General features: G+C 54.1%; 1 protein-coding gene across 2 annotated transcripts; it reads left to right on the forward strand.

Annotated features, from left to right (window-relative positions):
• Positions 1–10,738: 10,738 nt before the first annotated feature.
• SLC20A1 (solute carrier family 20 member 1) lies at positions 10,739–25,155 on the forward strand. Of its 2 annotated transcripts, none has more exons than XM_037807659.1 (11): positions 10,739–10,945; positions 11,918–12,491; positions 12,698–12,838; positions 13,012–13,097; positions 17,034–17,130; positions 19,445–19,564; positions 21,065–21,334; positions 21,451–22,009; positions 22,498–22,683; positions 23,200–23,284; positions 24,262–25,155. In XM_037807659.1, exons 2-11 carry the CDS (start codon positions 12,167–12,169, stop codon positions 24,421–24,423), a joined length of 2,031 nt encoding a protein of 676 aa, XP_037663587.1. In that variant the 5' UTR covers positions 10,739–10,945; positions 11,918–12,166; the 3' UTR covers positions 24,424–25,155. The 2 variants fall into 2 exon arrangements, with proteins under 2 accessions (XP_037663587.1, XP_037663588.1); XM_037807660.1 differs by lacking the exon at positions 10,739–10,945 and adding an exon at positions 11,157–11,174.
• The last annotated feature ends 2,417 nt before the right edge of the window (positions 25,156–27,572 follow it).

Genomic DNA, 27,572 nt, shown 5'->3' on the forward strand with positions numbered 1-27,572 from the left:
GTCAGGACGGCGGGGAACCTGGAAGTGGCCTTTCGAAGGGCTGCGTTGGAGCAGCTTCACCCTGGCTGCAGCCTGGCACCAGAAGCGCCGGCCCCACTGCCTCTCGGAAGCCGGAGGCTGGAGACTCGGCCCCGGGGCCTGGCTGCAGAGGAGTCCCCCAGCTCCAAGCTCCTGCCGGCCAGGAAAACCACAGCCAAGCGGTGGGAGGCAGCCTCCCCTCACTCCCCATCCGGGCGAGACCCTCTAGTGACCGTGGGGAAGTCTCCGGAAGGAGGTGGGAATGGGTGCTGAGCCCCAGGTCTGCTTCCTTAACCCACCTCTGTGGCCACCACGCGACCCAGGCGAGTACCGAGAATGGGAAAGAAGAGAGAAGAAAACAGGGACAGGTGGGACGGCCTGGTTGCAGCTGTCCCCCTCGCTGCCAGGATCGTGGGAGAACCAGCCCTGGTGCATCAGGAGCCGGGGGTGGTCTCTGGTGGATCCCAGCTTGTTGTCAACGGAGGCGAGGTCCTGGGTGGCAGGTTCTGAGATGCCACCGTATAGACTCAGCCCCGTGCCCGGACAGAGGCACGAGGTAAGGCCCCTGGGCCCCAGGAATCTCCGTGCTCGGTGATGAACCCGAGGAAGGGCATGGGTGAGCAGCACGGGCTCAGGCCATAAGGTCCGGGATTCTTAGCACTTCCTGGAGGACAAAGGACTCGGGGGCATCCGGGAACCCAGTGGGGCGAGTTGCGCAGGGAACCTTGGAGGAGACCACCTTGGCAAGGCAGGGGACGGTACCGAACGCACCCGTAGTTCTCCCAGGGACTTTGCGGACCCCAAAGCCAAAGCGGGCATCACAGGAGGCAGGTGCCCCAGGTGAGGCAGGCTGGGCTGCTGAGTGCCCTCTGACGGCCGCTCTGCGCCTGGCGCCTCCCGGGCCCCTCCAATCCCGCACGCGGGGCGCAGGGCATCACTGGGAAAGGGCAGGCGCTCTATTCTGGGTCTGCAGAAAAAACTGGCTTTCACATAGAGGGGAACTAAAATGCTAGCTCCTTTGGCTGCTTCTGCTTTTCTTCTGCATCTTCACCTCCTGAGCTGAGGTTCACTCCAGAAATGCCTCCAGGCTCGAGAGGCCACTCCTGTTTGCTGAGCTGGAAGTCAGGCAAGGGCCGACTGATTTCTCGAGCCAGCTTGCCTGCAGCCTCCGAGGGCACAGGGAGAGAACTGGGGAGGCTCTGCCCCCCTCTCTGGGTTTGGTGCTCAGAGGGCAGGAAGGCGTGGGGGGCGGAAGTGAGCCAGGAACACAAGGCCAGCCAGGCTGCCAGGCCCGTGGGCGGCACGACCGAGCCGCAGAGAGAGGACCGGTCACCCCGTCAGACAGCGGTTAGCTGCGCCACCCACGACAGACGCCCGGGAAGCCGTGAGCAAGGGACAAAGCAACCCTGGCTCCCGGGTCACTGTCCTCCACTGCCCCCCACTTTTGAACAACAAGAACAACTCCGCATCTGTGGGGAACTGAGTCTTCCATGTAGCCTGAGGCATATCTGGGGTGCTGGCTTAGAACGCTGAGCTGCAGGCCTGCACAGAATGCCATGCAGGCCCGCCCTGTAAAGATGCGTGTCTCGTGACTACCATTGTCTTAAACCTAGAGTGTATACACCTGATGTAAACACAGGTATCTGGTGGGCTCTCCCCCACCTGAGCACCTTTAGCATATACACCTGATCTTCTGAAATAAATAGCTGGAGCAAGGCTGCATTGTCGTCCACTTAGCACGAGATGCAAGTGGGCCCCCTGCTCCCGTAACTCTTAACTTTGTGTCCGTGTCTCATTCCTGCGTCGCCCTGGCAGCAATAAGTGGCGCCCGAACAGGGACTCAAGAACTGGACCTGGTTCCTGACAGAGGAATCGCTTGAACGAAGGAGGCACAGCGGCGCTGGAACTCGGGTGGAGGTGACGGCCGTGTTTGTATGTGTTCCTTGTAGAACGACCCCGAGCGTTATAAGCAGGGTAATGGGCAATGTTGAAGGACACAATAAATATGTTTCCTATATTTCCCTCTTACGGCAGCTGCTGCGGGCCAGCGGTGTCAAGGTGGGGGAGTCACAAATCTTAGAATTACTGCAGGTTATTGAAAAATACTGCTCTTGGTTCCCTACCCTTGGCTCCCTTGAACTGCATGACTGGGAGCGGGTAGGTGAGGAATTGAAACAAAAACATATGCAAGGAGCTGATTTACCTGTTACTATTTGGTCTACATGGTCTTCAATTAAGTCTGTTCTTGAGACTTTAAAAACTGATGATGATGAGGAAGAATATGAGTCTGATGACAATACTGGTCCCAATCCTCTTTCTGATGATGATAAGGGTAAAAAAGATCCAGTAAAATCCCAAGTTTTTTATTCTTGTCAATGCCCCAAACCTCCTTCTGCGCCTTGCTGGGAGGAATGGCCCCCGCCTCTTCCTGCACATAGCTGTGTCCCGGTAGTTAAACCTGCCCGCCTCTCTGGCATACAGCAGGGACTGGCAGAAGCCAGGCGGCAAGGAGATTTAGAGGCCGTATGTTGTCCTGTTGCCTTCCCTGTTAAGGTTCACGAGGAAGTGCCTCCTGGACAAGACGCTAATTATCCTGATGGAGTTTATACTTACTTCCATGAGCATGTCCCATTTGCAGTTCTTAAAGAATTGAAAAAAGCTGTACAAATGTATGGGGTTCATTCCCCCTTTTCAGCTGGCATATTGCAAAGTTTAGCTGAAGGTTCTCATCTAATTCCTATAGATTGGACCACATTAGCCCATACAGTCCTTAGCCCAGGAGAGTATCTACAATTTAGGACTTGGTGGACCGAGCATGCAGAACGACAGGCTGCACATAATCGGCAACAGAAAGTAAATATAAATCTGGATCAATTACTGGGCCAAGGAGCTTATTCCACTGTTGAAAATCAGTCTGTTTATAATGATCAGGCAACATGGAAGACGCAGTTCCCCACACACATCTCCCACAGGATGAAGTCAGTGTCCAGCCCCGGCCCTCGCCAGTCCCCTGGGCCCCGGCCAGCCCTCCAGGCCACAGCGGCTCCGCCCAGTGTCCCCCGTCCTCCCCTGCCACATGCTGGACTTACCCACCTCCCACCTCCTCCCGGAGCCCCCAGGCAAGCTGGGTTCGAGTCTGGGTCGGGGTCGGGCACGCTGGGGGCTCCCTCTCTGCGGTGGGCCCCTCATTCCGTCCTCAGGCTCTTTGTGTTTTCGTGTCCTTCCTCCCCCACCAGTGTCGGAGCTTCCCTAGGGCAGAAGCCAAGTCCGACTTCTCTACCCTGGAACAAGATACGGTTTCTGATGGTGCTTGTTTAATATTTGATGGATTTTTTCTCTTAAAGCAATGTTTCTTGGACGTTTGTAACCACAACTCACAGTAAGAAACGTGTTCCGTGTTACGACTCAGCTCAGACAGGTACACAGGTGCAGAACCGCCACTGAGCTTTCCTGAACCAGCACTTGCTGGCGTTTTCTCTTTTACTGCTTTTTAGGTGCTTGTTGGGACTTGGGGGTGGGCAGCCACGGTCCTGAAGCATGGGGGACGCTGTCACTGTTAAAGTGAGGTGGCCCCCCGGGGTCTGCCCCGGACACGAGGGGGTCCTCGGCCGCGTCGCCCTGCAGACATGGGGCTGGGCTTGTTGGGAAGTAGAGGCTGAAGCAGCGTGAGCTGCACCCTCTGGGCGAGGACCGGGCCGGCCTGCCCTTCGCCCTGCCCCTTGCCTTCCCTCCGCTTTCCCCACACCCCATCACCGCCCCCAAAGAGCCGTGTTTGGGCTCCCCTCCAGGAGAGCGGCGGGCAGCGCAATTCTCTCTCGTGTGCTGTGCCTGCTGCGAGCCCTGGGGGAGCCGGCCGGGGGCAGCCGCCGCGGGTCTGTGGCGTGGACGTGGCCTCGGCCTGGCAGGGGACGCCGCGGGCAGCCTGGTCTGGAGCAAGGTGGGGGCGTCCTCAGTGACGGGTCAAACTCAGTGTCCCTTCAGCTGGTGCAGGAGCCCTTCACGTCCCAAAAACAAACCCGGGCTCCCGAGGCGAGCGTCGGCCATGGCAGCAGCTCTCGGGACCGCGCGGCGGGAGAACGACTGGCGGTTCACGGGGAGTAAAGGTCCATCGGTGACCCGCGCACTCCCGGGCTGCCCTGGGACGCGGAGGGCGGATACGGGGTGCGTGTGTGGCCGTGCCCCACCTCCCATCACCACACTCCAACATTCCCGCTGTCGCACGTTTCCACTGTCAGACACGACGGGGGCACGAGACAGAGCGTTCACAGACCACGCCGTCATGCGGGCAGCACCCACGCCTCTTTCGGGAGGAAGGAAGGAGCCGTGGGAACCAGCGCTCCGTGGAGGCCACCGCGGGGACGCCCCGGCTCACCTGCAGGAGGAAAGGGAACTTGTAAAATGAATGAGCAAGTCTATGGATAAAAAAAACAACGAATGACGGGTCCTCTTAACTACGTAGACAATCTCGCTCTATCTTTTTACTTACTGCCGTTGCAACCCACCACCACGTGACGTTTGTCACCCACTAAAGGAGGAGTGGTCCCTGTTCCCGGGGCAGCCTCTGGGCCCCAGGTTCTCCCGTGCCCCCGTGTGCTGTGACGAGGGAAGGGAGGGCCTGCAGGGACCACCAACAGGGCCCAGGTGAGCAAGCAAGGCCAGGTGAGCACACAAAGCCTCAGGTGAGCACGAGGTCTCCAGGTGAACAAGCAAAGCCCCCAGGTGAGCACGCGAGGCCCCAGGTGAACAAGCAAAGCCAGGTAAGCACACAAGCTCCCAGGTGAGCAGGCAAGATCAGGTGAGCACATGAGGCCCCGGGGGAGCACAAGGCCCCAGGCGAGCACACGAGGCCCCAGGTGAGCATGAGGCCTCCAGGTGAACAAGCAAGGCCAGGTAAGCACACAAGCTCCCAGGTGAGCAGACAAGATCAGGCGAGCACGCGAGGCTCCAAGCTGCCAGGCAGGGAGGCCGGGTGGTTTTCCGGTTGTGGATTTTTCCTGTGGGAAATAAAGCTGGGCAGACAGAGGAGGCCCTGGCGTGGAAAACCGCCGTCAGCCCTGCCTGGATTTGTCCTGCAGGCCGTGGTGGTGGGGAAATGACCCTGCAGTGGTCTGGGCGCCTGTGCGGGTCTGAGGTGCAGGGAGGGTGGGAAGGGGCGCAGGGGCCTGGCGTCCACACCCTCTTCCTGTCTCCCTGTCTGCCCCCGATGGCCTCTGTCTCGCCCCCTCCCCACCTTGGCCCGTCCCCCCAGCACGTGGGCTTAGCAAATGTCTGTGTGTTCAGGAAGCAGCCTGCGGTGGACTGTCTGGCTGTGAGCCACCCCAGAGGGAGGAGGCCGCCCCCTTTCTTGTGAGTCTGGGAGTGAGAAGAGCTGCTGCTGGGTCAACCTCACAGGAGGCAGCACCTGACATCAGGTGAGAAGAGAAGGCGACACCTCTGGGCCAAGGAATCAGGTCACCCTGTCCCCCCTCCCCCGCAGATCCGAGGGGCCGTCGCTGCCCCGGGACCCGGTGAGGCGCGTGGGGGAGGGTCACAGACGGCGGCCAGGGGCAGTGCAACCCGGGGGGGTCTGGTCTGGCCGACACGGGCCTCCCCCCGCCCCGTGACCGCACCTCCCTCCCTGGCCCGGTGCCAGGACGCGGCCTGCCCTCACCAGCCGCGGGCCGTGGGCTCGGAGCCCGTTTCCCCGAGACGAGGCGAGGAAGTGCGTCCCGCCCACATCACCCGGTCCGAGGCTGAAATCACCAGGCCCTGCACGTACCTGGTGCTGGGGGTAGAAGCCCTACAGACGCAATTAATACCTGATACTTAGAATAATTAATAAATAGCAATTAATTTACAAACCATCATCATTAAGGATAAGCATTATCCAAGGTCACAGTTAAAAAGTTCAGTTCCTGGCAGCTGCTGGGTGTTGACCAGTTGAATAAATAAATAGCCCTGAAAAGGACTTATGTTGCGATAATAGCAAGATAGCCCCCAATAAATCCCTTCAGAAAAATCAAACTGGTAAGAATCTGCGGGTGGACAAGCCACGAGGAAGCGGCATTCCTTCCTAAAGACGCAAGTGCAGTGCACACCTGGGGGCACCCAAAGTGCTGCAATTCATTAGGTCCTTGCAAGCTGCCCAGCCCTGTGCTGACCACTTTACTTGTTTAATCTTATAGCAACCCTTTCATCTCCCGTTTACAAAGGAAGTCCCCGAGGCAGAGAGAAGCTGAATAACCAGCCAAGGTTGTAGGGAGTACAAGGTCGAGCCTGGACTCTAATAATACCCGGGGATCTGAGCCCAGAGCCTGTGGCTGAACAGCCCCTTGGCAGAGCAGACAAGGGCACCTGTGCAGACAGAGGACTCTGGATAGGAAAAGGGGGTTGTCAGCATTTGACCGAGAGAGAGAACGCGCCAACACATCCTCGCGGGTTTGTAGCTGTCACGTGCCCCCCCCCCCACAGGCCCTGGTCTTTAACCCCCCCTGGGGCACGCACCTGCTGTGGGTGGGGCCTTTGCGCTCGGTTGTCTCATGGACATGACCCCCCAATTCAAGGCAGATCTGGGTCCTTTCACTGGAGTCCTTCCTGAGAAAGTAAAGGGCAGAAAAAGCCCAGAGAGCTCAGAAAGAAAAGCCCCGGAGAAGCTGCGAGGCCCACAGGACGCCCCTGGACCCAGACGCTGGAGGCACCGAGACCCGGGGAGAAGGATGGGCGGATGTTATTAGAGTCCCGGATGCCAAGGCTGTCCTCAGGGAAGGCTGAGGCCTTAACTGGGGCATTTTCACAGCCCAAGGACTGTAGTGTAAGATATCAAGCCCCACTGTAAAGCCAGCCCCTTTCTGGTATACTGCTGTCGGCAGTGTCAGCAAACTCAGCAACGCTTTCCCCAAACCTACCGAAGGAGGATCGTTTTTCCCCCCAAATTGCACGGTGCCCGCGGGAGGGTGGCTGGGGTCTCGGCGGAATCCAGAGGCCGCAGGTAGGTCTCTGGGGCCCCCAGGGGATGCTCCCACTGCTGGTCCATGCCACAGCTTGAGGGGCAAGGCGGGGCTGGGGGAGGGCAGGAGGTCCCCTCCAGAATGGATCCCCCTGCTGAAAATGAAGGAACAGGGTCCCGCTCGGGACCAGCCGCAAGAGGCTTCTCGAGAGTCGGAGCCCCCGAGTTCCACACCCTGAACCGGACCTTGGCAGTGACTCCCCCAAGACAGTCGGCTCCGCCTGCAGTTCGAAGCCCCCTCCCCACGCGCCACCCCCAGCCCTGAGCCTGCGGTGGAGGGTGCACTGCGGGACGTGCTGCCCGCCTGGCCTCGTGTGCTCGGTGAGTCCTGAGTGGTGGACACAGGACGGGGCTGTGCGTGGCGGCAGGGTTGGTGGACGGGGAGGTCATGTTTGCTCCTTGGCCGTTGTGTCCCTGCTCAGTCCTCAGTTGAAATTCTCAGTGCAAGAGGGGTGTTTTGAGAGGGCAGGCACGGGTCAATCTTGACAGAATCCGCAGAAGGAAGGGACGGCTGGTTAGCGGGGGGCTGGGGAAGGGAGGCTGGTGCCACCACCCTCTGCCTCCCCCTCCCGATGACTCACTCTCCAGCCCAAACCACAGTCCTAGGGTGGGGACGGTGCTTCCTGGCTCCCAATCTGAGTCCCATGTGGCCTTTCTTCACCACTTTCCCAGGGGGAGGTGAGAAAGTTGGCCTTGGAGAAAATGGGGAGACCCCGCGTAAGCCTCCCGAGGGGTCTTTCCAGAGAAGCGCCCAGAAGCAGGGCTCTGGCCTGCAGCAGGCTCAGCCGAGGCAGCCTCCAGCTCTGGGCACCGAGCTCCTGCTCCCTCCACCCAGGCCCCAAGGTGTGAGCCCACCCCAGAGGGAGGCGGCCAGTGGGAGCCGCAGGGAGGGAGTGGGTGCTGGGCGGGACACTGGCCCGAGACCCATCCCCACCAGGGGTCACCACCGGGGCCCAGTCCGGTTGGATGGGGTGGGGGTGGGGGGCTGATAAGGCAACATTGGAAGACAGAGATCGGCCACATCCAGGGCAGGAGGGAAAGTGGTGGTGCTGTGTGGTCCTTTTGAAACTGTTACCTGTAGGAATTGACCACAGGTGAGTTTTTCTTACCTTGCAAGACAGGTTTTCCTTCCTGGGAAGTCTCAAGAAAACAGTTTTCCATAACTCTGGACACAATCTGGCCACTGCATCAGCTTCATTTCTGGAGAGAACATGTGCCCTGGCCCCCTACCTCTGCCTGCTCTGGGGAAACTTGGGGACAATCTCTGAGACGGGTCTCCTGGAAATGCCCTTTTCTATTCCCATGGGATTTGAAGGGGCTTCAAATACAGACCATGTAAGTGAAGGGTCAATAAAAGGAGGGAGGAGCACGGGGCAGTAAATGTGCCCACCTCAGCAGCCAGGGGAAAGACAAACACTTAAAAGCATCTTGGGTTCTTCACTGGTGCCTCAGTTTCTTCATCTGGGAAACGAGGTACCTCCCTGGAGTCTTCTTCAGAGTGTGGTGGGAGATGAGTCAAGCACAGCACCTGTCACCGAGCCTGGCACACCCAAACCCTCCGTGACTCCTGAGACAGGGTCACTCCCGCCTCGTGCAGCCGTGTCCATGGCAGCGGGCGGGCAGCCAGGGGCGGGTAGAGGAGGACACTTTCTTGGCTCGAAGGCCTCCGGGCTCTCCCAGCTGCGTCCTGACAGCCTCGGAACCTGCCTCTGCTCTGGGTCTGCCTCAGGGTGTTCCCGTCCCCACAGTATGTCTCCCGGATGCCCACGCCATGCTCAGGGGCGGAGACCTCAGACCTGTTTCCTCAACTGCCAGTCTCTGAGCTGGGCGAGCACAGGGCTTGTCCCCTCCTCTCGTCTGGACTTCCACAGTTCTGGAGGAGCTGGGGGTCTTGGCAGTGCCCCACCACCCGCTGTTAGAGAGATGGAAGCAGCTCCAAGAACCCTCCAAACCCACACCCCCAGCCTGGAGCAGTGGGTTGTCCTTTTGTGTCCCGCGTGGGGTGGGTGGGGCCTTCAGGAAGAGGGTCTCAGCCAGGCCCAGGTCCGGGCCCCTCCTCTGCGGGAAGCCTCGGTTTTGCATGGCCCCTCACGCTCTCAGCAGTGGAAGCAGTGGGGGACTGGGGACCCGGGGCCCAGGTGAATGGAGGGCCACCTAGCACACTTCATTTCAAACGCCGCTGAGCAGTCAGTCCTACTGCCGGCTGTAGGGCTCTCCTCGCCTTCACCACACCACTGGGAGGTGGGGGCTCCCAGCGCCCCTCTGCAGATGAGGGAACCGCAGCGTGGAGACCGCCCTTGCCCACGGCCACACCAAATGGCCTCTCCAAGGCCTGGAGAGATCCCGGCCCCCCATGCCCTGATTCCAACAGAAAAACATTATCCTTCGGAATCGTGGCTCCTTTCCCTGGGGTTCCCTGACAAGGTGAGAACCAGGCCGTCTGTGCAGACGGGTGTCCCAGCCTACTCGGCCTTTTTCAAGTCACTCTACTTCTGGGTCCCATTCCCACCCCCCTCTGGACGGCGAGGGTCTCCAGGCGGTGCCCCGGGCCACTCTCCCCCCAGGGGAGGCAAGGCCCACCCCAACCCTTGGCCAGGCACTGAGCGGACCCACCTGGGGCTGAAGGAAAAGAGAAGGGGCACAGCACTCATTTGCAAGTCAAGGGGTCCCCTTCAAATCCCCAGCCCAGCCTCAGGTCCCAGGGGGTCCACCCCAGGCCCCACACCCCACCCTGCCCCACCTCACAGTGGTTCTCCCCAAAGGGGTTGCAGGCTAGGGTCTGCCACGGGGGGAACACACCGGGGAAGCTCTGGGCAGCCCCTCACCCGTAATTCCCTAAACACTGCTGTTTTCAGTGGCAGAACGCTAAGGACCTTCAGCAGATCAGCGCGTTTATTCACGTTCTTCTCAGTCTTGAAGAGGAGGTGGGGAACAGAACGGTATTTTAAGCGCCAGAATTACGTCAGCGTTGCGCCCCTGGCCGGGTGCTCCCTGCACACGTGCTTGCTTTCTCCGACTGACCTTGGGCCCTGCGCTCCGCCGGGGAGCCCGGATGCGCTGACGCCCATGGGGCCCGGCCGGCGCCGCTCTCGGGGTCTCTAAAAACGCAGAGGAGGCGCCGAGCTTTCCGCAGCCGGGGGGGCCCGCGGCGTCATCCGGCTCTGATGCAAGGCCCCGGACGGGCGGAACAAATCTTAGCTTCGGAGCAGCCCCGCGTGTCAGCCGGGGACCAGCGGTCAGCCGGCCCCAGGAGGGCAGGAAAGCTTCCGGAGGTGCCGCCGGGCGGGCCCCGCGAGGGCGAACGGGGAAGCACCGTTTACTGGGCACCTCCCGCGTCCAGCCGCGGTCACACGTTAGCGCGCTGAGTTCCCGTCCGTGCCGCCGCGCCTGCGGGGCGCTGGAGTCCGAGGCGGCGTGGCCTCCCCGGTCCCCCCGGCCCGGCCCCTGCGCCCCCGGCCCCGGCCCCGCGCCTCCGCGCCCAGGTGCTCCGCGGCGGGACCCAGCCGCCCCGCGCGCCTTCCCCGCCCGCCCCGCGGAGCCCGAGGCGCACACAGGGGTGCGGCCGGCGCGGGGGACGGGGACTGCGCGCGCGGGGACCCGGGCCCCGCCCTCCCGCGTGGGCGCGCTCCCCGCGGGGGCGTGGCCGGTGGCACGGCCGTGGCCAATGAGCGCAGCCGCTGGGCTCGCCCGCTCGGCGCGCCGGGCCGGCGTGCGTGCGTCGCGGGGGCGGGGCTCGGGCCGGCGAGTCATGCGGGCGCGGCGCGCGCTATAAGAGGCGGCGGGAGGCGCGCGCTGCGGAGGGATAGTCGCCGGGGCGCGCTGCGGGAACCCCCTTGCCGGCCGCTGAGGAGACGCGGCGACTTCCTGGGCGCCGCGGTGCTGTCTCGTTGCTGTCCGCTCGCGCTCCGAGGGCTCTGCCGCGGCTCGGCCTCGTCGTCCCTGGTGAGCGGCGGCGCGTCCGGGAAAGGCTCGCTCTTTTGTCCGGGCCTGGCGCGCGGCGGCGGGGCGAGCGGGGGCGAAGCATTGCGGCCCTCCCGGCCGGGCTCGGCGGCCCCTCCCCTCCCCGCCCGCCCGCGCGCTTTTTTTGGCGGTCCCGGGAGGCGCGCGCGGGAACAGCGCTTTTCCGGTGCCAATGGGGAGGGCCTTGGAGCAGGGGTGGCGCGAGACCGAGGTGGGAGAGGGGGTCGTGGGGTGCCGGGGGCACCAGGGAGGGGCGTGGGACCGAGGTGGGAGAGGGGGTCGTGGGGTGCCGGGGGCACCAGGGAGGGGCGTGGGACCGAGGTGGGAGAGGGGGTCGTGGGGTGCCGGGGGCACCAGGGAGGGGCGTGGGACCGAGGTGGGAGAGGGGGTTGTGGGGTGCCGGGGGCACCAGGGAGGGGCGTGGGACCGAGGTGGGAGACGGGGTCGTGGGGTGCCGGGGGCACCAGGGAGGGGCGTGGGACCGAGGTGGGAGAGGGGGTCGTGGGGTGCCGGGGGCACCAGGGAGGGGCGCGGGACCGAGGTGGGAGACGGGGGTCGTGGGGTGCCGGGGGCACCAGGGAGGGGCGTGGGACCGAGGTGGGAGAGGGGGTTGTGGGGTGCCGGGGGCACCAGGGAGGGGCGTGGGACCGAGGTGGGAGACGGGGTCGTGGGGTGCCGGGGGCACCAGGGAGGGGCGCGGGACCGAGGTGGGAGAGGGGGTCGTGGGGGTGCCCGGGGCACCAGGGAGGGGCGTGGGACCGAGGTGGGAGAGGGGGTCGTGGGGTGCCGGGGGCACCAGGGAGGGCCGCGGGGACCAGGGGCGGCAGAACAGCCTTTTTCCGGCGCCGGCGGGGGCCGGGGCGCGCCACGTGCCGCACTGCCGGGCTCCGGGCGGCGGGCCCGCGCGTACGGGCGAGGGTGCGCGCCGCCACCGTGGTCTCCTCCGCCCCGCAGGGTGCGCCCGCGTCTTTTCTCGCCTGCGCCATGGAGCTCCCCGCGCGCTCGGCCCCGCAGAGCCTGAGAGCCCGCAGACGCCGGAGGCCCGCGGGCGGCCTATAGCGGCGACTGCAGCGGGTCCCGGCCCCCGCCCGGGTGTTGAACTGTACATAGCGCGTCTTATTTATTGGAGCATCTCCTTACCTCATGTTCCGCTTACGCGCCCCGGAGGCCGCGCACTGAGCCCCGTGGGCCGCAGTCCCGAGCATGGCGCCCACCGCGGCCGCGCTCCTGGAGCCCGCGGGGCCGCTGACCGGCTACCTGTGGATGCTGGTCCTGGGCTTCGTCATCGCCTTCGTGCTGGCCTTCTCGGTCGGCGCCAACGACGTGGCCAACTCCTTCGGCACCGCCGTGGGCTCCGGCGTGGTGACCCTGCGGCAGGCCTGCGTCCTCGCCAGCATCTTCGAGACGGTGGGTTCGGTTCTGCTGGGGGCCAAGGTGAGCGAGACCATCCGCAAGGGCCTGATCGACGTGGAGATGTACAATGCCACGCAGGAGCTGCTCATGGCGGGCTCCGTCAGCGCCATGTTCGGTGAGGCCGCGGGGGGCTGCGGAGAGGGCGGGGGGGGGGGCGAGGAGCGGGCGGGGGCTCCTGCATCGGGCTGGGGAACTCCCTGGAGCCGGCGGGGCCCCTTGCAGCGGATGGGAACCCCTGCAGCCGGAGGGGGAGCTCCCTGCAGCGAGGCGCGGACCCGGCCCGCAGGACGCACCTCTCACGCCAGCCCGGCTGTGTTGCAGGGTCCGCCGTGTGGCAGCTGGCGGCCTCCTTCCTGAAGCTCCCCATTTCTGGAACCCATTGCATTGTTGGGGCGACCATCGGGTTCTCCCTTGTGGCCAAGGGGCAGGAGGGCGTCAAGTGGTCCGAACTGATCAAAATTGGTGGGTTTAACTCTAAAGGTTTTCTTACTTTTATATTTGCTGGGTTGTTCTGGCCTCGTGTGTGGGAGTATGTGGTGTAAAAGAGAGGGGCAGGTTTAAGAGTTTGAAAATGGAATGTCGAAGTTTAAAGTCACGTTGGGTTCCTGACATTTTCTTAATGTGCTTTCTCCCAGTGATGTCTTGGTTCATCTCTCCGCTGCTTTCTGGTATCACGTCTGGAGTCTTATTCTTCCTTGTCCGCGCACTCATCCTCCGCAAGGTAACTTTTCTTGTGCGGCCGTGACCTTTAGTCGGTCACTCGGGCAGTGGGACGCGGCCTGTCGGTGTGTGGCTTGGCAAGACTGAAAGCATGCGTGTCCTGTACACCTCCCTGAAAATGAGTTCTCAGTACCCACAGAGGCATCCAGGAAGGAAAAACGAAGGAGTGTTAAGGTGTGCCAGGAAATGGGAAGGATGGGAGTGAAGAAACATCTATTTAGGACGACTTTGTGTAGCTGTGTACAGATGGTTACTTTAAGTTACTGTTCGGGCCAGTTTGCATTGTAAGCTTGGGGTTCATGGCCACAGTGTCCCTTGCAGCTCTGTCTAAGCTGCCAGTTAATGGCCTAGTTGGGGCCTCTGTAGTGGTGATTATCATAACCGGTTTATAATCTAGACAAAGGCTGCCTCCCACAGCAACTTGGGTAAGAGGAGCCGAGGCAGACACAAACCCAGGCAGCTATTTTGTTTCCTGTCCGTTTGAAAATCCTCTTTGAGGGACCAATAGTAGATCTTAACTTTATCAAGAAAGGCTTCTTGATGCTGGCTCAGATAAATGCAGACAAGGTGATATTGGCATTGGGTGACTTACAGTGGAATGAACCCAGGAGACAAAGTTGACCTTTTCTCAGGTGAGAAGCTCATAACAGACCATTGTGAGTTTAGAACTGCTCATGAACCATAGAAATCTGAGTGAAGGGAGAGATCCAAGGGCTCAGGGATGTGTTGAGGCCCACTTGTCTGTCCTGGTTCTCAGCTTCTCCAGGGAAGGATTCGTCACTTTCTCCATAGAAATTGAATGTTGACGGCGTTGTAGTCACAAGTCACTGTCTTCCATCTGTAGCTAAGTGTAGCTTGATGCAGAGTAAGCAAGCATAAGCAGTTTTCTGGTGTGAACTGTTTTATTTACAAGCCACAGTGATTAGCACCTACCCTTTCCGCCTCCCCCAAACGGGAGCCTCTAAGATGGTGATTGAAGTCTAGGCACACCAGACTTCACCATGTGGTTCCTTGCATGCTCGTGAACAGAACTGACGGGCTCCTCCGCGGGGACCCCTGTCTAGAAGGCTTGCCCTGGCTTCTGTGTGATTGTTGGGAAGCATCTTCTTGTGATTGTGGAGAGATGTTACATCTCACTCCTCGACATCTTGTGTCCTTTCCTAGTAGTAGACCCCTGAGGGGGCAAAAGGGGGCTTTCAGGTGCTGAGAACCTCTCATTTGTCTATGGATGGATGAGTAGAAAAATAGGGGAAAGAAACAAACAGACAGACAAAGTGTTCTTTTTTACTTCAATTGCTCTTTTTTCACTTTAATTGTTATTCTTATTTTTGTGTGTGTGCTAATGAAGGTGTCAGGGATTGATTTAGGTGATGAATGTACGACTATGTAATGGTACTGTGAACAATCGAAAGTACGATTTGTTTTGTATGACTGCGTGGTATGTGAATATATCTCAATAAAATGAAGATTAAAAAAAAAAAAAAGATGCATGCCAGCTTCTTTTAACCGCCCCACCGCATGATTGAGGACTTAAGTTAGACATTAATGTACACATACGAGGGGTGGTGTGAACAAGTATTAAAATGCTGCTGCTGAGTACCCCTCTCCATATACACATACTGCTGCCTGCCACTTCCTCAGTAACAGATGAGTTTTAGGTGATGAGTAAATGTGGCTACTATTGGGTTTTAAATCTCTAGAAAAGATCTATAGACTGGTAAGCTCTGGGGGTCTTGGTTGCCAAAATGATCATTAATATATTTTACAACTCTTCAGATTACATTTTGGAAATTAATTAAGATGGCTTCTTTGAAAATGTCTGTTCCATGCTGGATTATCCAGTAGAAAAAAGGATGAAGGTGAAGTGCTTCCATTGAGGATCATGCCCTTAAAAAGAGGGGAAGGGGACATTTTTCATTGAGTGCTTAAATTTCTAGTCAAAGAAGATGGGTCTTTGGGCGTTCTTCATTTGTTAGGAGTCACATTAACTGTATCTAGGACAGTTTTTCCAACTTGGCAGAGGAACCTTCAGGCAAAAACATACTGGAACATACAGTGTGTGAAGAGCACACTGTTCCGGGTGAAGGTGGGGGTAGAAGCCCCCTTTCCCGTCCACAGAAGGGGACATGGGGTGTATACATTTCCTGGTAAGGTTTTTAGTGTGTATTTAGGTCATACGGTATTAAAAATAATTTCATAGGAGTGGCCAGCCCTTTTTACCTCTTGGGAGGGACGGGGGGCTGGGGGGAGTGAAGGGGGACTTCCACAGCTTGTCTTTTTCCTAGACTCTTAGCAACCATTTGTTTTTGTTTTTTTTTTGTTTGTTTTTCCTTGATCACGAGCATGTGTTTCATAGTAAACTGTTGGCTAGTGTCATTTATTTTCCTACTGGCTGCTTCAGTGAATACTTAATTGGGCTATACAGAAAAATACATAAGCTAGTGTTCCTCAACTTTCACCAATCACAGTTTGGTTTGTAGCTACCATATTACTAAATGAGTCTTTGAAAATCTGTTAAGAGAAGTCCAAGGGTCTTACAGAATTTTCTTGAAGCCATATCCATAGCCTTAGAGGAAAAAAGCACGTGTGCCTCAGATGCAAACCTGGCTGTCCTCAGTGGTGGCGTCGGAGGCTCTGCGGGTGTTTTTGTTGGGCTGTTTCACTGGTGGTTAGTGCTCTCTTCTAGAGGCAGATAAGTGAGCTGGAATTCAGAGGGGTTTTCTTCAGTGACTTGGAATGTCGCCCTTCTGCACACATGGGTCTAGGTTTGCACTTTCGTTTCTGTGTCATTGATCTTAAACCACCACCTCCCTCTCCCAAGGCATTGATTACTATTGTCAGAGCTCTAGAATCATTTAGGGTCCTTCTGTCTCTTCTCTGCCCCCACGATTTTTCGTTGGAGTGTGATCCGGATTGTGTTAACCCTTGAGGCCAACACCTTTACAGTAAAGCCGTCCGATGTGTGTTCAGATCTGTGTTCTCATCCTTCAGGTGTTGGGCTGTGTTACTTCTCCCCTGCAGAGCTGAGCACGTTTGTCAGTGGAACTCACTGGCCTCCTTGTTGTCCCTTAAGCACTTCAGTTTTTTTCCTTGGGGCTTTTTCACTTTTGCTGATAGTTTTCTGGAACATTCTGCACCCAGATGACCAGGAGGCTTGCTCCTTCTCTACTCCTAGTTATGTATTTGGCTTGTTCAACTGACACTCATTCCCTGACTCCTGAACTAAAACGTGCTCCTTCTGTCAGTGTCCTGTAACACGTCTTTATTTTTCTTTACGGTGCTCATCAGTACTTGACTTTGTCCTGTGCTGGAAAGCAAATGTCAGTTCCTTGAAAGTAAGACTCTTGTCTCGTGCAGTCTGGTGTCCAGGATGCTCTTGGCACCTTCCTGATTTAGTGAACGGATGAGCCAGTTACGGGTTGATTTTTATCTCAGCACTTTGGTAAACAGTGATGGTGTATTTATCAGAAGCTTAATGAGGTGGCGGTTGCTTTTAAGAGCTCTTTTGAAGGGTTAAAGCCAGGTCATTAATTCCTTAACATCTCACGGTCTGTTTTTTGACATCTCTGCAAATGTGTGTGTATCTTCAGGTACTTGCGTAGACTGTTTAAGGAGGGTTTGGGGATTGCATCTGGGCTTCAGATACCCTGGGGATATGGGTGTTCCCAGGACATTGTTAGTTGCCTGATACTAGCGCCCCCCCCCCCAATAGGTTGTAGTAAGTTGAAACACAGTTATGTAAACCTAAACTTTAGATAGAGCCTCAGGGAGATTTCCAGGAGCATATGTAGGAGAAAGCCCAGTGGGACTTGGAAACTACCATGGAAAGAAAGAAACTGGCACTGTAATTCCGGAACCTGCCCTGTTCCATGGTTTTGTGGAAATGGTTGAACTTTTGCAGCGTTTAAGATGCCGGTCTTCCTGGTGTTTTTCACAGGCAGATCCAGTCCCTAATGGTTTGCGAGCTTTGCCAGTTTTCTACGCCTGCACAGTTGGAGTAAACTTCTTTTCCATCATGTATACTGGAGCACCTTGTAAGTAAATATTAAAATACCTAAATGTGCATTTAAAGTTGTTTACAAAACTTGCATTAAATGCCCAATTTGCCCCTTTTTGCTTTTCAGGGCTGAAATCTCCTAGAAGGTGGCCGGCCTGCGCCCGTTTCAGAAGGCTGCGGGCCAGGGTGTGCTGTTAGCCTAGATAGCTTTCCGGCAGAGAGCTGCTCGGGTTCTAAATCACTACAGACCTTTCCTCCTTAGTCTCCCCAGGACCCACCGAGAGCAGGGTCTTCTCCCTCCCTCTCTCCTCTCTGAGGTCGATGCTGAGGAGTCATTAGCTGTATGTGGTCATCAGTGATTGGTCATTTAGGACTGGTTTGCTGGATAGTCTCATTCTCCCAAATGGAGCTACTCTTGTACTAAATTTACTCCCCTGAATCTGCTTGAATGAGAAGAGCTGAGATGTTTAACAACGGGTCTAAGTGCACTTGGAAGACGAATTGATGCAGCTAAGAGGAAAAATAATTTTTGAGAATATAAAGATTGAAATGTTGATTACTTTTATGTCAGGACCAAGGCAAAGCATGCATTAAATTATAGCTATCCATGTTGAACTTGGCAACTACAAAAGATGGGTAATTTGTAACTTGTCGGTCAGAATGAAGCTTGTGCCTTGACCAGTTCCGTTTTGCTCTCTAGGCTCCTTTGGCTTGATCTTTGATAGTGGCTTTCCATCTTTTCACTGTGGCTCCCTAGAAGAAATAAGTTTTACGTTGCTGCTCAGGACATGAATCTCCTCAGCCTTACTTTGGGTGATGCACTCCTATTTTCAAACATTCTGGGTGTTTGTTTTTTTTTTAAGATTGATTGTAGTCCAGTAAATTTATTTTATTTCTCACTAATGCGTTGACTTATTTCTTAATCCTCACGTAAGTAATAAGTTACTGACCAAAAATGACGTTAGCTAAGTATTTTTCACTTTGCCTTTATTGGAATAATCAGGAAAGGAAGTGGAAAGCTGTAAGACTACCGAGCCTACCAAACGGTGCCCATGAAGGAAAGTATGTATGCTCCATTTCCAATTGTTCTGTTCTAAATTGGGTTCTTCATGCTAAGCTAAAAAAGGGTGTCCCATGAGGCTCTGAGTTCTCTGTGTTAGCAGCAAGGCTCAAGCATCAAGAGAAATTAGAAACTTTTAAATCTCAATTATTTTCAAAAATGGAAACTTGGATATTTTGTTCTGAATTTTGTGGATCATTTATCAGAAATAAAAACTCTGTTTCCCCTTTTTGACTTGTGGAACATAGACAAATTTAAATTGTGATAGAGATTGATTAAATTTCATGTGTATTTCACCTACATTGTCAAAATTGAAAGCAGAAATCAAGATGAAAAGATGTGTAGTCATCGTAGAACTTCAGTCTGGAAAGGGACCTCAAATTATCCGGTTTTTAAAGAGTAATCATTTCTTTGGACAATAGAATTTCCATTTTCCAATTAATTTAGCTCCTAGCAAGCAAAATAAAGCAGAACACCCACAGGTGACGACGGAGCTGTTCTTGGGTGTACTGCGGTGTAATGTCTCTTACCCTCACGTAGGGGTGTGTTTTCAGTCCAGGCCGGAGGGGACGGGCCTGTTGCCTCGTAAGTGGCAGCAGGTGATGGCTAATGGCTGATGGTGACGATCCCTGAGCCACACGGAAAACATTGGTGCGCCGGTCTCTGAGACCTGGCTTGTTAGTGACTTTACCAGGAAACCGTTTTCCTTTTGTGGAAGCTGATTCCCTAAACTATTCCTATCTGTTGATGGGTAGCACCCCAGTTTTCTGATCTTTCTTAGTTTGATAATGCTTCTGAGGAGATGGCCTTGTTCAGGGATTTGACCCTAGGCTAATATAATGGACATGATGACTTTTCCACAGAGAATTATCAGCATGACATGTGACTACTGAGCAGCTTCTTTCTTTGGCATTAAAATACACCCGGGAATGCAAATGTCATGCTTCACAGCTGGGTTGAGGGGCTGGTGAGGCTGGGATTGGGCCTTCTTCCAGACAGTTCCAGGTCCTTCGGGATGTTTTCTAAAGCAAACTGTGTAAGAGCATACTATATGAAGGAAATCGTAAGCCGGAGTGGTGTGGGTTTAAGATAACTATTGGATTTTCCTCACCAGTTGGAGCTGATGGATTTGTATAGCTGCCAGCGCAGTAAACCCCGCGGAAGGACAGCTGGTAGCAGCGTGGCGCAGGGCTGTCCTGGGGCCTTCTGGGCCCTCAGAGGAGGGTTTTTCACACATCATTCCAGGGGGCTGTGCCCTGGGGTTTTCAAGATGCACCGTTTTATCTCCTAGTGCTGGGCTTTGACAGACTTCCGCTGTGGGGTGCCACCCTCATCTCGGTGGGATGTGCGGTTTTCTGTGCCCTTATCGTCTGGTTCTTTGTGTGTCCCAGGATGAAGAGAAAAATCGAACGTAAGTAACAGCTTGTATTGGGAAAGTATAACTAGTAATGTTATGCTTATTTCTTTTTGTGTGTCCACCTGTATGTTTCTACTATTTGGGTAAATTGGCAAAGTAAAAAAAATTTGATAGGAAATTTGAGCATATGGGCTTCACGTTTTTATGGGCTTACCTGAGACCAAGTCATAAGGACTGTTTGATCTGTGCTACAGAGAAGAGCTGAACATTTAATGTGATTTTAAATATACCTTAATCAGCTGCCAGTGACATGGCAGATAAATACGGAGACGTAGCCTATATTAATTGAGAAGTACAAAAATACCTGAATGAAAAATAATGAGTAGCACTTGTTCAAAGAGGAAATATTTGCCTGAGTACTTCTGGAGTTTACAGTGAGGGCTTCAGACAAGCAAAGCTAAGTCTCTTGTGTGTATCTGACCTTAGATTGGTGAATTCTGAGAATTGCTCAGATTCTGGAGGTACACATTTTTAAGGAGCATGTGATGGAATCATTCAGGCTGTTACTACACATCATCGTAGTATAGTTTAATGTGTTTTGGTTAGTATGAGTTTTCTCATTTAAATCTTACTCATTTCTTCAGCAGCCAAGATCTCTTCAGATAATCTCTCTGTCCTTTTCATCTGTGCAAATGCAAAGCTAGTGATCGGAGCCTGTTCTCCGGGAGTGGAGTGGTGCAGAGCGCAGTGGGGCAGGAGTGCTGTGTCACTGCAGCTGCACCGGAGCCCGAGAGGCTGTGAGCTGGTCCGGCCTTGCCGGCAGTGCAATGGGGACAGGACCTTCGGGGCTTCCTGGCCTCGTTTTTCCTTCAGTGTGAGAGGAGGCGAGACAGTTCTTGCTAGATGTTTTGTAACACAGTCTGGAGCTTGGCTGGTGCCTGAATAAACAGTAAGCATGCTGAGCCTCCACATGTAGACAGAAAATACTCCACCTGGGCACGGATTACAGAACCCTGAGGCATCTCAGGTGTAAACACATGTTTTTGTTCTTTAGAGGTGAAAACTAAAGATGTCATCTGTAGGCTGCATCACTTTGCTTGAACTCTTGGGCTGAAATTCAGGAGTTTTTTTTTTTTTTTTTTTTTTTTTAAGAAAGAACATGAACAAGACATAGTACAGATTTTCAGTTACTTGCCTGCTCTGTCTATACTTAAGCCACCTTCCTTTGCTGAATAAGATGGCATGGAGCAAATGATGTTTTTTATATTTGTAAAGGGTTGTAAAAAGAAAAAAGAATAAGGGATTTTAGCAGGCCCTGCAAAGCCTGAAATATTCACTGTCTGGCCTTTTGCAGAAAATGTGTTTGCACCCCTGATACAGGGTGTTCTCCATTGCTAGCTGGTGAAAGATGAGCTGCTGACAAGTAGAAAATCATACAAGGAAATTATTCTTAATTTTTTTTTCTTACTCTGAGACGGGTGTTTTGGGTTTGGGGGAAAGGGGACCAAGTTCCTGTAGTCAAAACCTTACACCAAGAAATCCTTTCCTTTCTAGGAGAAATAAAGTCTAGTCCTTCTGAAAGTCCCTTAATGGAAAAAAAGAGGAGCTTGAAAGAAGACCATGAGGAAGCAAAGTTGTCTCTTGGTGATGTCGAAAGCCGGAATCCTGCATCCGAGGCAGGGCCTGTCGCGGGGCCTCTCCGGGCTGCCGTGGAGGAGAGAACCGTCTCGTTCCGGCTCGGAGACCTGGAGGAGGCTCCCGAGCGAGAGCGGCTTCCCAGCATGGGCCTGAAGGAGGAGACGAGCATCGACGGCGCCTTGGATGGTGCGTTGGGGCGCCCGGGGTGGGGTGGGGAGCGGGGCTTCTCCTTGGTGCCTCGGGGGGCTGGCTGTGGCCTTGGCGTGCTCCGTGCTTGAGTATTCCTTTCCTCGCTGGGCTAGGTGCAGTGCAGTTGCCGAATGGCAGCCTCGTGCAGTTCAATCAAGCAGTCAGCCACCAGATGAACTCGAGCGGCCACTATCAGTACCACACTGTGCACAAAGACTCCGGCTTGTACAAAGAGCTCCTCCACAAGCTTCACCTGGCCAAGGTGGGAGACTGCATGGGGGACTCGGGGGGCAAACCCCTGAGGCGCAACAACAGCTACACCTCTTACACCATGGCGATCTGTGGCATGCCCCTGGATTCGCTGCGTGCCCGGGAGGGCGAGCAGAAGGGCGAGGAGACGGAGAAGCTGGCGTGGCCTGGTGCGGACACCAAGAAGCGGATCCGCATGGACAGCTACACCAGCTACTGCAATGCCGTGGCCGACGTTCCCTCCGCGTCTGAGGTGGACGCGAGCTCCAAGGCAGACGTGGGCCTGGGCGACCGGAAAGGAAGCAGCAGTTCCCTGGAGGAGTGGAGTGACCAAGACAGGCCCGAGGTGTCCCTCCTCTTCCAGTTCCTGCAGATCCTCACCGCCTGCTTCGGGTCATTCGCTCACGGCGGCAACGACGTCAGGTCAGTCGGCTCGCCCTGCTTTCAGGGCCACGCCACGGCGGTCGTGCTTGAAGTCAGAGTGGTCAGATTTAGTCAAGCAGGTGGTGAATTTTTATTCCTTATAGAGATTACAAAGAATTTTTTAACATTTTTCATAGAAAAGGTTTTTTGTCTATTGAATGGATCCAGTTTTTTTTCTTTTTGTAATAGTGGGATATAAAACGGAGACTTAAAAGCAGTGTCTTGCAGGAAAGATTTGTGGGTTATTAGCCTTGGTCCTGTGGTTTGTAACCTGTTCATTAGAGACCAAGAGTTGCTTCGGGCCACCTGGAGACGGGAGGTGGGAGCAGACGCACGGCAGTCCCCTCCGTCAGGGCAGCTCCCGTTCCTCCTGCTGTGTGTTGGGGCTCCCTGTGTTTCCTTTGAAAGCTGTGCTCTGGGTGACCTGACAGGTCATTCAGCGAGTTCTGGCCCCGCCGGGGCTCATCGTTGTCCTGTTTCTCCCCTAGCAACGCCATTGGCCCTTTGGTGGCCTTGTACCTGGTTTATGACTCCGGAGATGTCTCCTCCAGAGCGGCGACCCCCGTCTGGCTGCTCCTCTACGGCGGCTTGGGCATCTGCATCGGCCTGTGGGTCTGGGGAAGGAGAGTCATCCAGACCATGGGGCGAGACCTGACGCCCATCACACCCTCCAGGTGCGGTGCTGGGGCAGCTGTTCCTCCTGGTCCAGTGCCGTGGTGCCAGCACTGCGTCGTGTTTCACTTCAAGTAACCAAATTTCTGTGAGCTCCTGACACTGTTTTTGGTGTTGGTGTAAACCGATTTTACTTTTTGATGGCCCCTAGACAAAATTTTGGTCAAACGTTTACCAGCTTCAGTGGTCTGTTAGTTAACCTAACTTTTCTCGGAAAGATGTGTGAATAGGTTTTTGTCTTTACTTAGGAGCTGAGACTGTTTACCACATTCTTCAAAGTAAAAGCGCAGACACATTTAACCATGGGGTTCAGGAAGAACTTGAGACCTTAAACGCTGGAGGAGAGGGAAAAGAGGAGTCTGGGGCCAGTTTAAAGTAGGTTTCAGGGGTTACAGCACACAGGTCCGTGGAGGTTTTGTCACTGATGAGAGCAAAGCAAGATGGCTTAACTTGAGGGCGGTGTTAGTGTATCAAAAAAATCAAGCAGAATTCCTGACGAGCAATCTTTGTGTCTGCAGTGGCTTCAGTATTGAATTGGCATCTGCCCTCACTGTGGTAATTGCGTCAAATATTGGCCTTCCCATCAGTACGACACATTGTAAAGTAAGTATGAAGTGAGTGTGATGTTCTGTTGGCTGGTTCAGCAATGTGTAGGTTTTATGCAGTAGGAGTCGTGAGGAGTCCACAAAGTACATGTTTTAGAATTTCTGTGTTTATTCTTGTCCTTTAATTTAAGCAGTTAATGTATTTTCTTCCCAATGGTGCAAGAGACCTTTTCCGTTATGTAGTGCTAGCTGTGACTTCTGGCTCCCGACCCTTCTCTGCTGCTTCGTCCTGGCTCGTTAGAGCCACTGTAATCTTTTTGACCCCAGGAGTCGATTCTGCTGCGCCCTGGTAGGCTGTTGTTTTCAGGAAGCCATTCAGAGTGGTTTGGCTTGTCCTAATCGTGTGCGTTGTTACCATTTGTGGTGGTTGAAGTCTGGGTCTTGCAAGTCTTGGCTGCTGTGGAAGGGCAATTTATTAACTAGAAAGCTCATTCAGAGCTCTCGGGATTGAAGTGCTGGGAAACTTACTGAATCCAGAAGTTGCTTGATGACCATGTGATATTTATAGGAAAAGGGGGGAGCTGATTTCCTTAAGGGAATTCAAATTTGGTCCACCCATGGAGCCTCCTGAGCCTTCCTGTTTCTACCTGGATATCTTTCCAGGGGATCAGATGTTAGGTTTAATATCATCTTCCCTCTTGAATGATTTGGAAAACCTAAAACTTAAAATAATTATATAAGTTTTAATTTAATTTGTTATTAAATCAGTACGTATTCATTAGAATGTTCCAGGAGCTCAGAAAGGACAATGCGTTTGTCTCATATTTTACCCCAGTTAGCACAGATTTAGTGATTAGTTTCTGGCTTTGCCTTTGTCTCCCCACGGGTGATCTGCTTCTGAGCCTGTTACAAACCACCTCCATGGAATGAGCCCCATCCAGGAGATGGGCTCCTCACCCGGGTCCCCGCTCGTGTCGTTCCCAGGCGCCATAGGCTCCTGAGCAGCCACTTTCCCTGATCTGTTTCTCCTTGTAGGTGGGCTCTGTGGTGTCCGTTGGCTGGCTCCGCTCCAAGAAGGCTGTTGACTGGCGGCTCTTCCGCAACATTTTCATGGCCTGGTTTGTGACGGTCCCCATCTCTGGCGTCATCAGTGCTGCCATCATGGCGGTCTTCAAGTATGCCATCCTCAGAGCGTGACGCTGCTGGTCATTGCTGAGACCCCGTACACCTCCCTGCTGCTCGGAGGATGGCTGCAGTGTTACAGAGGACCCACCGCGTCTTCTGGAGTCGGGGAGCTGTGGGAGGGAAGTGTTACTTGTGCTATATTTGCTTTTGTGCTAAATACAATTTGTCTCAAAATTAGCTATGTAAAATAGCCAGGTTTTCCTGATTGCTACTGAGGTTCCTACTCCTGGGCTGTGAATTCCTGTACATATTTCTCTCCCTTTTCTATCAGGCTTCAAATCCATTGTCTTTTAATTGTCTTTAAAAAAATATCACATTATCTTCAGAGACAACAACCATTCGGAGCCATCTGACGTAACGGGCTCTGCTTTGTTGGTGTCACCGGCTTCTGCCCCGACACGCACAGGGATTTAACAACAAACGTGTGACAGGCCTCCCTGGAGCCTCTGCTAGAAGTAGCCCTTGTGCTCTGCCCCGTCAGGGCACTTCACAGAGGGACTTGGCTCTTTGGATACTGAAAACTGAAGTTAGTAGCAACTTCTTTGTAAGCAGTTTACCGACTATTATTGCTAAAAGAAGTCGGAAGAAAAAGCCTCTGGCAACCTTGGTTATTTTTTTTAAGACTTCTAGCAGTGTGGGATGGATGAATGAAGTGGAATATGAATTTGGGGGAGTTAAGAACAGCCTTCCATGTTCATCTGTCTACCTCTTAACCGAATAAAGAAGCTTACAGTTTATAGAAAACTTGTTTCCATCTTTTTCTTATTTTGTATGTTGAATCATCTGGGCCATTGCTCGGAGGGTGACTGTCTTACCAGTGAGCCCCAGGCCAGCACCCGCCTCCGCTCGTGACCCCAGAGCTTTCCAGTGTTGCTCAAGCAGAACTTTCCGGTGCTGCTCCTCACGGACAGCCGCCGCGGTTGGCGTGTTCACATCCAGGAGCACCGTGTGGACGTTTTTTTGTTTGCGCATACAGATCTGCTCACTGTTTTAACAACTGCCAGGTTTTCTGTTTAGACTTTTATTTCACCAGAACTTTTCTTAGATTGTTAGCTTTTGCTATTACAAAGAACAGTAAAATGAGTGTCATTGGGTGTGGGTGTGTACAGCTTAGCCTCATTTAAGATTCTCATTAGGCTCGCTAATCTTCACCCACTGAGGTTTTTGCCCTTGATCAGGACAGTTAATGAAAGTGCATTTCTTCACCCTCTGGGCTGGTGGCTCCTGGCCTGAGGGGCCACAGGGATGTGGCTGTGTCCCCAAGGGGTCGGTCACTTCCGGGTGCACACTCGGTCCATGCACAGCGAGGCGTCTCAAGCCCTCCCTCCGGCTCACCATCTGATGTCAGGCATTGAATGAAGCTCTGCATTTGCATTTACTTCTCATGACCTTTTACAGGTGATGAAATGGGCCTTTTGTAACTTTTTCCGTACTACATGGTACAGAGTGGGCATCGGTGGCCTTTGGGGCTGGCTGAAGGTAACCCTGTGACTTGTTATCTGAGGAGGGAGGAGAAGGGGTTGTGGAAAAGGGCATCGTGCCCTGAGCCGAGGGTCCGGGGCAGACCCTCGAGTCCTGAGCTGGCTCTCCTTGCTGTGTGACCTCACGTGAGCCCCGTCAGCCCATGACGGAGAGAGGGTGGTGCCCTCCCGACATTCCCCTTTGGCTCAGGTGACAGCAGAGCGGGCAAAGAGAAGCCCTGGCTGGGAGAGGCCAGAGGAGCTCGTGTCCGAGGTGGCCTGTGGGGTCCCTTGGCTCCGGAGCAGAGGCTGGTGAGAACCCTGGCCTGTTCTTTGGCACAGATATTGCCTTAACAACAACAAAAAAATTGTGTAATCAAGGTTGTACAAATTGAAGTGTCAGAAGGTTCAACATGGCTTGGAAGGAAAACAGGTTTCCTTGCCACCGTTTCCCCCACTGGGGGCAACCGTTTTCAGTTCCTTTGGTATTTATCTCTACATCAAGTTTACAGGATGGTTGCAAAAATAATACAAACCCCATACAGAGAGCTCCAACATACCCCCACCTGCCTAGGCACAGACCTACCAGTTTTAACATTTTGCCCCATTTGCTATTTCTGTTTTTCTTTTCCTCCCTCCCTCCCTCTCTTCCCTTTGAACATTTAAGAGCAGATTGTACTCCTAATTAAACACATCCATGTACGTCAAGTTCAAGAAATTTAACATCGATAAAAAGCTTACATTCCATACTTGACTTTTTCTTAGTCACGGTAGTGTCCTTTTGAGCCTTTTCTCCATCCTAAGATCCCATCCAGTATCATATTTTACATTTAACTCTCATTATCTCTTTAGGTTTTCCTCTTTTTTTAAAAAACTGGCACATACACAACAAAAGTCTTCCCATCCCATTTCCTTCCTTCACCCCAAACAACCCGTCACCCGTCAGGCATTGACTCCCTGTTGCCACTGTCCTACCCGTGCACCACATCGTGCCTGTGAACTTGGAGACTGATGCTTTCTCTGCAGTTATCCTGGGCCTTAAATTTAACATCCTAAATCTGTGACAACCCAATTGCTTTGAAACCAGCTCAACTTCAGTTGTGTACAGAAACATGTTCCTGTGCCTGTCCCTGACCTTCACGTGGTTCTTGTTGCAGACAACATGGTTTTTCATTACAAGTCTCAGACCACTGACTTCTCATTACAATTTGTGCATTTGCCTTTTAGATTCTGCAGGAAATGAAAAGTGGGGTTACAAACCCACACTACAGCAGTGCTGGCATTTGTATTTACCCCTCTCGTCCTCCTTACCGGAGATGTAGATTTCTCATGCGGCTTTGATACGTTGTGTATTGTCCTTTTCCTTCAACCTGTAAAACTCTAACATCTTCGACGAACTCCTTCAGCTTTTGTATATCTGGGGATGTCTTAATCTCTCCCTCATTTTTAAAAGACAGTTTTGTCAGGCATAGAAGTCTTGGTTGGTAGTTTTTTGCTTTCACACTTTAAATATGTCATCCTCACCCCTGTGGTTTCCGGTGAGGAACTGGCATTTAATCTTATTGAGGCTCCTTGTCTGTGACACGTTGCTTCTCTTGTGGATTTCAGGACTCTCTTTATCTTTGGCAATCAACAGTCTTATTAATATGCCGTAGTGTGGGCCTGTTGGGGTTTATCCTGTTTGGAGATTTTTGCACATCT

Source organism: Choloepus didactylus, chromosome 17, assembly GCF_015220235.1.
Source record: "Choloepus didactylus isolate mChoDid1 chromosome 17, mChoDid1.pri, whole genome shotgun sequence".
NCBI lineage: Eukaryota > Metazoa > Chordata > Mammalia > Pilosa > Megalonychidae > Choloepus > Choloepus didactylus.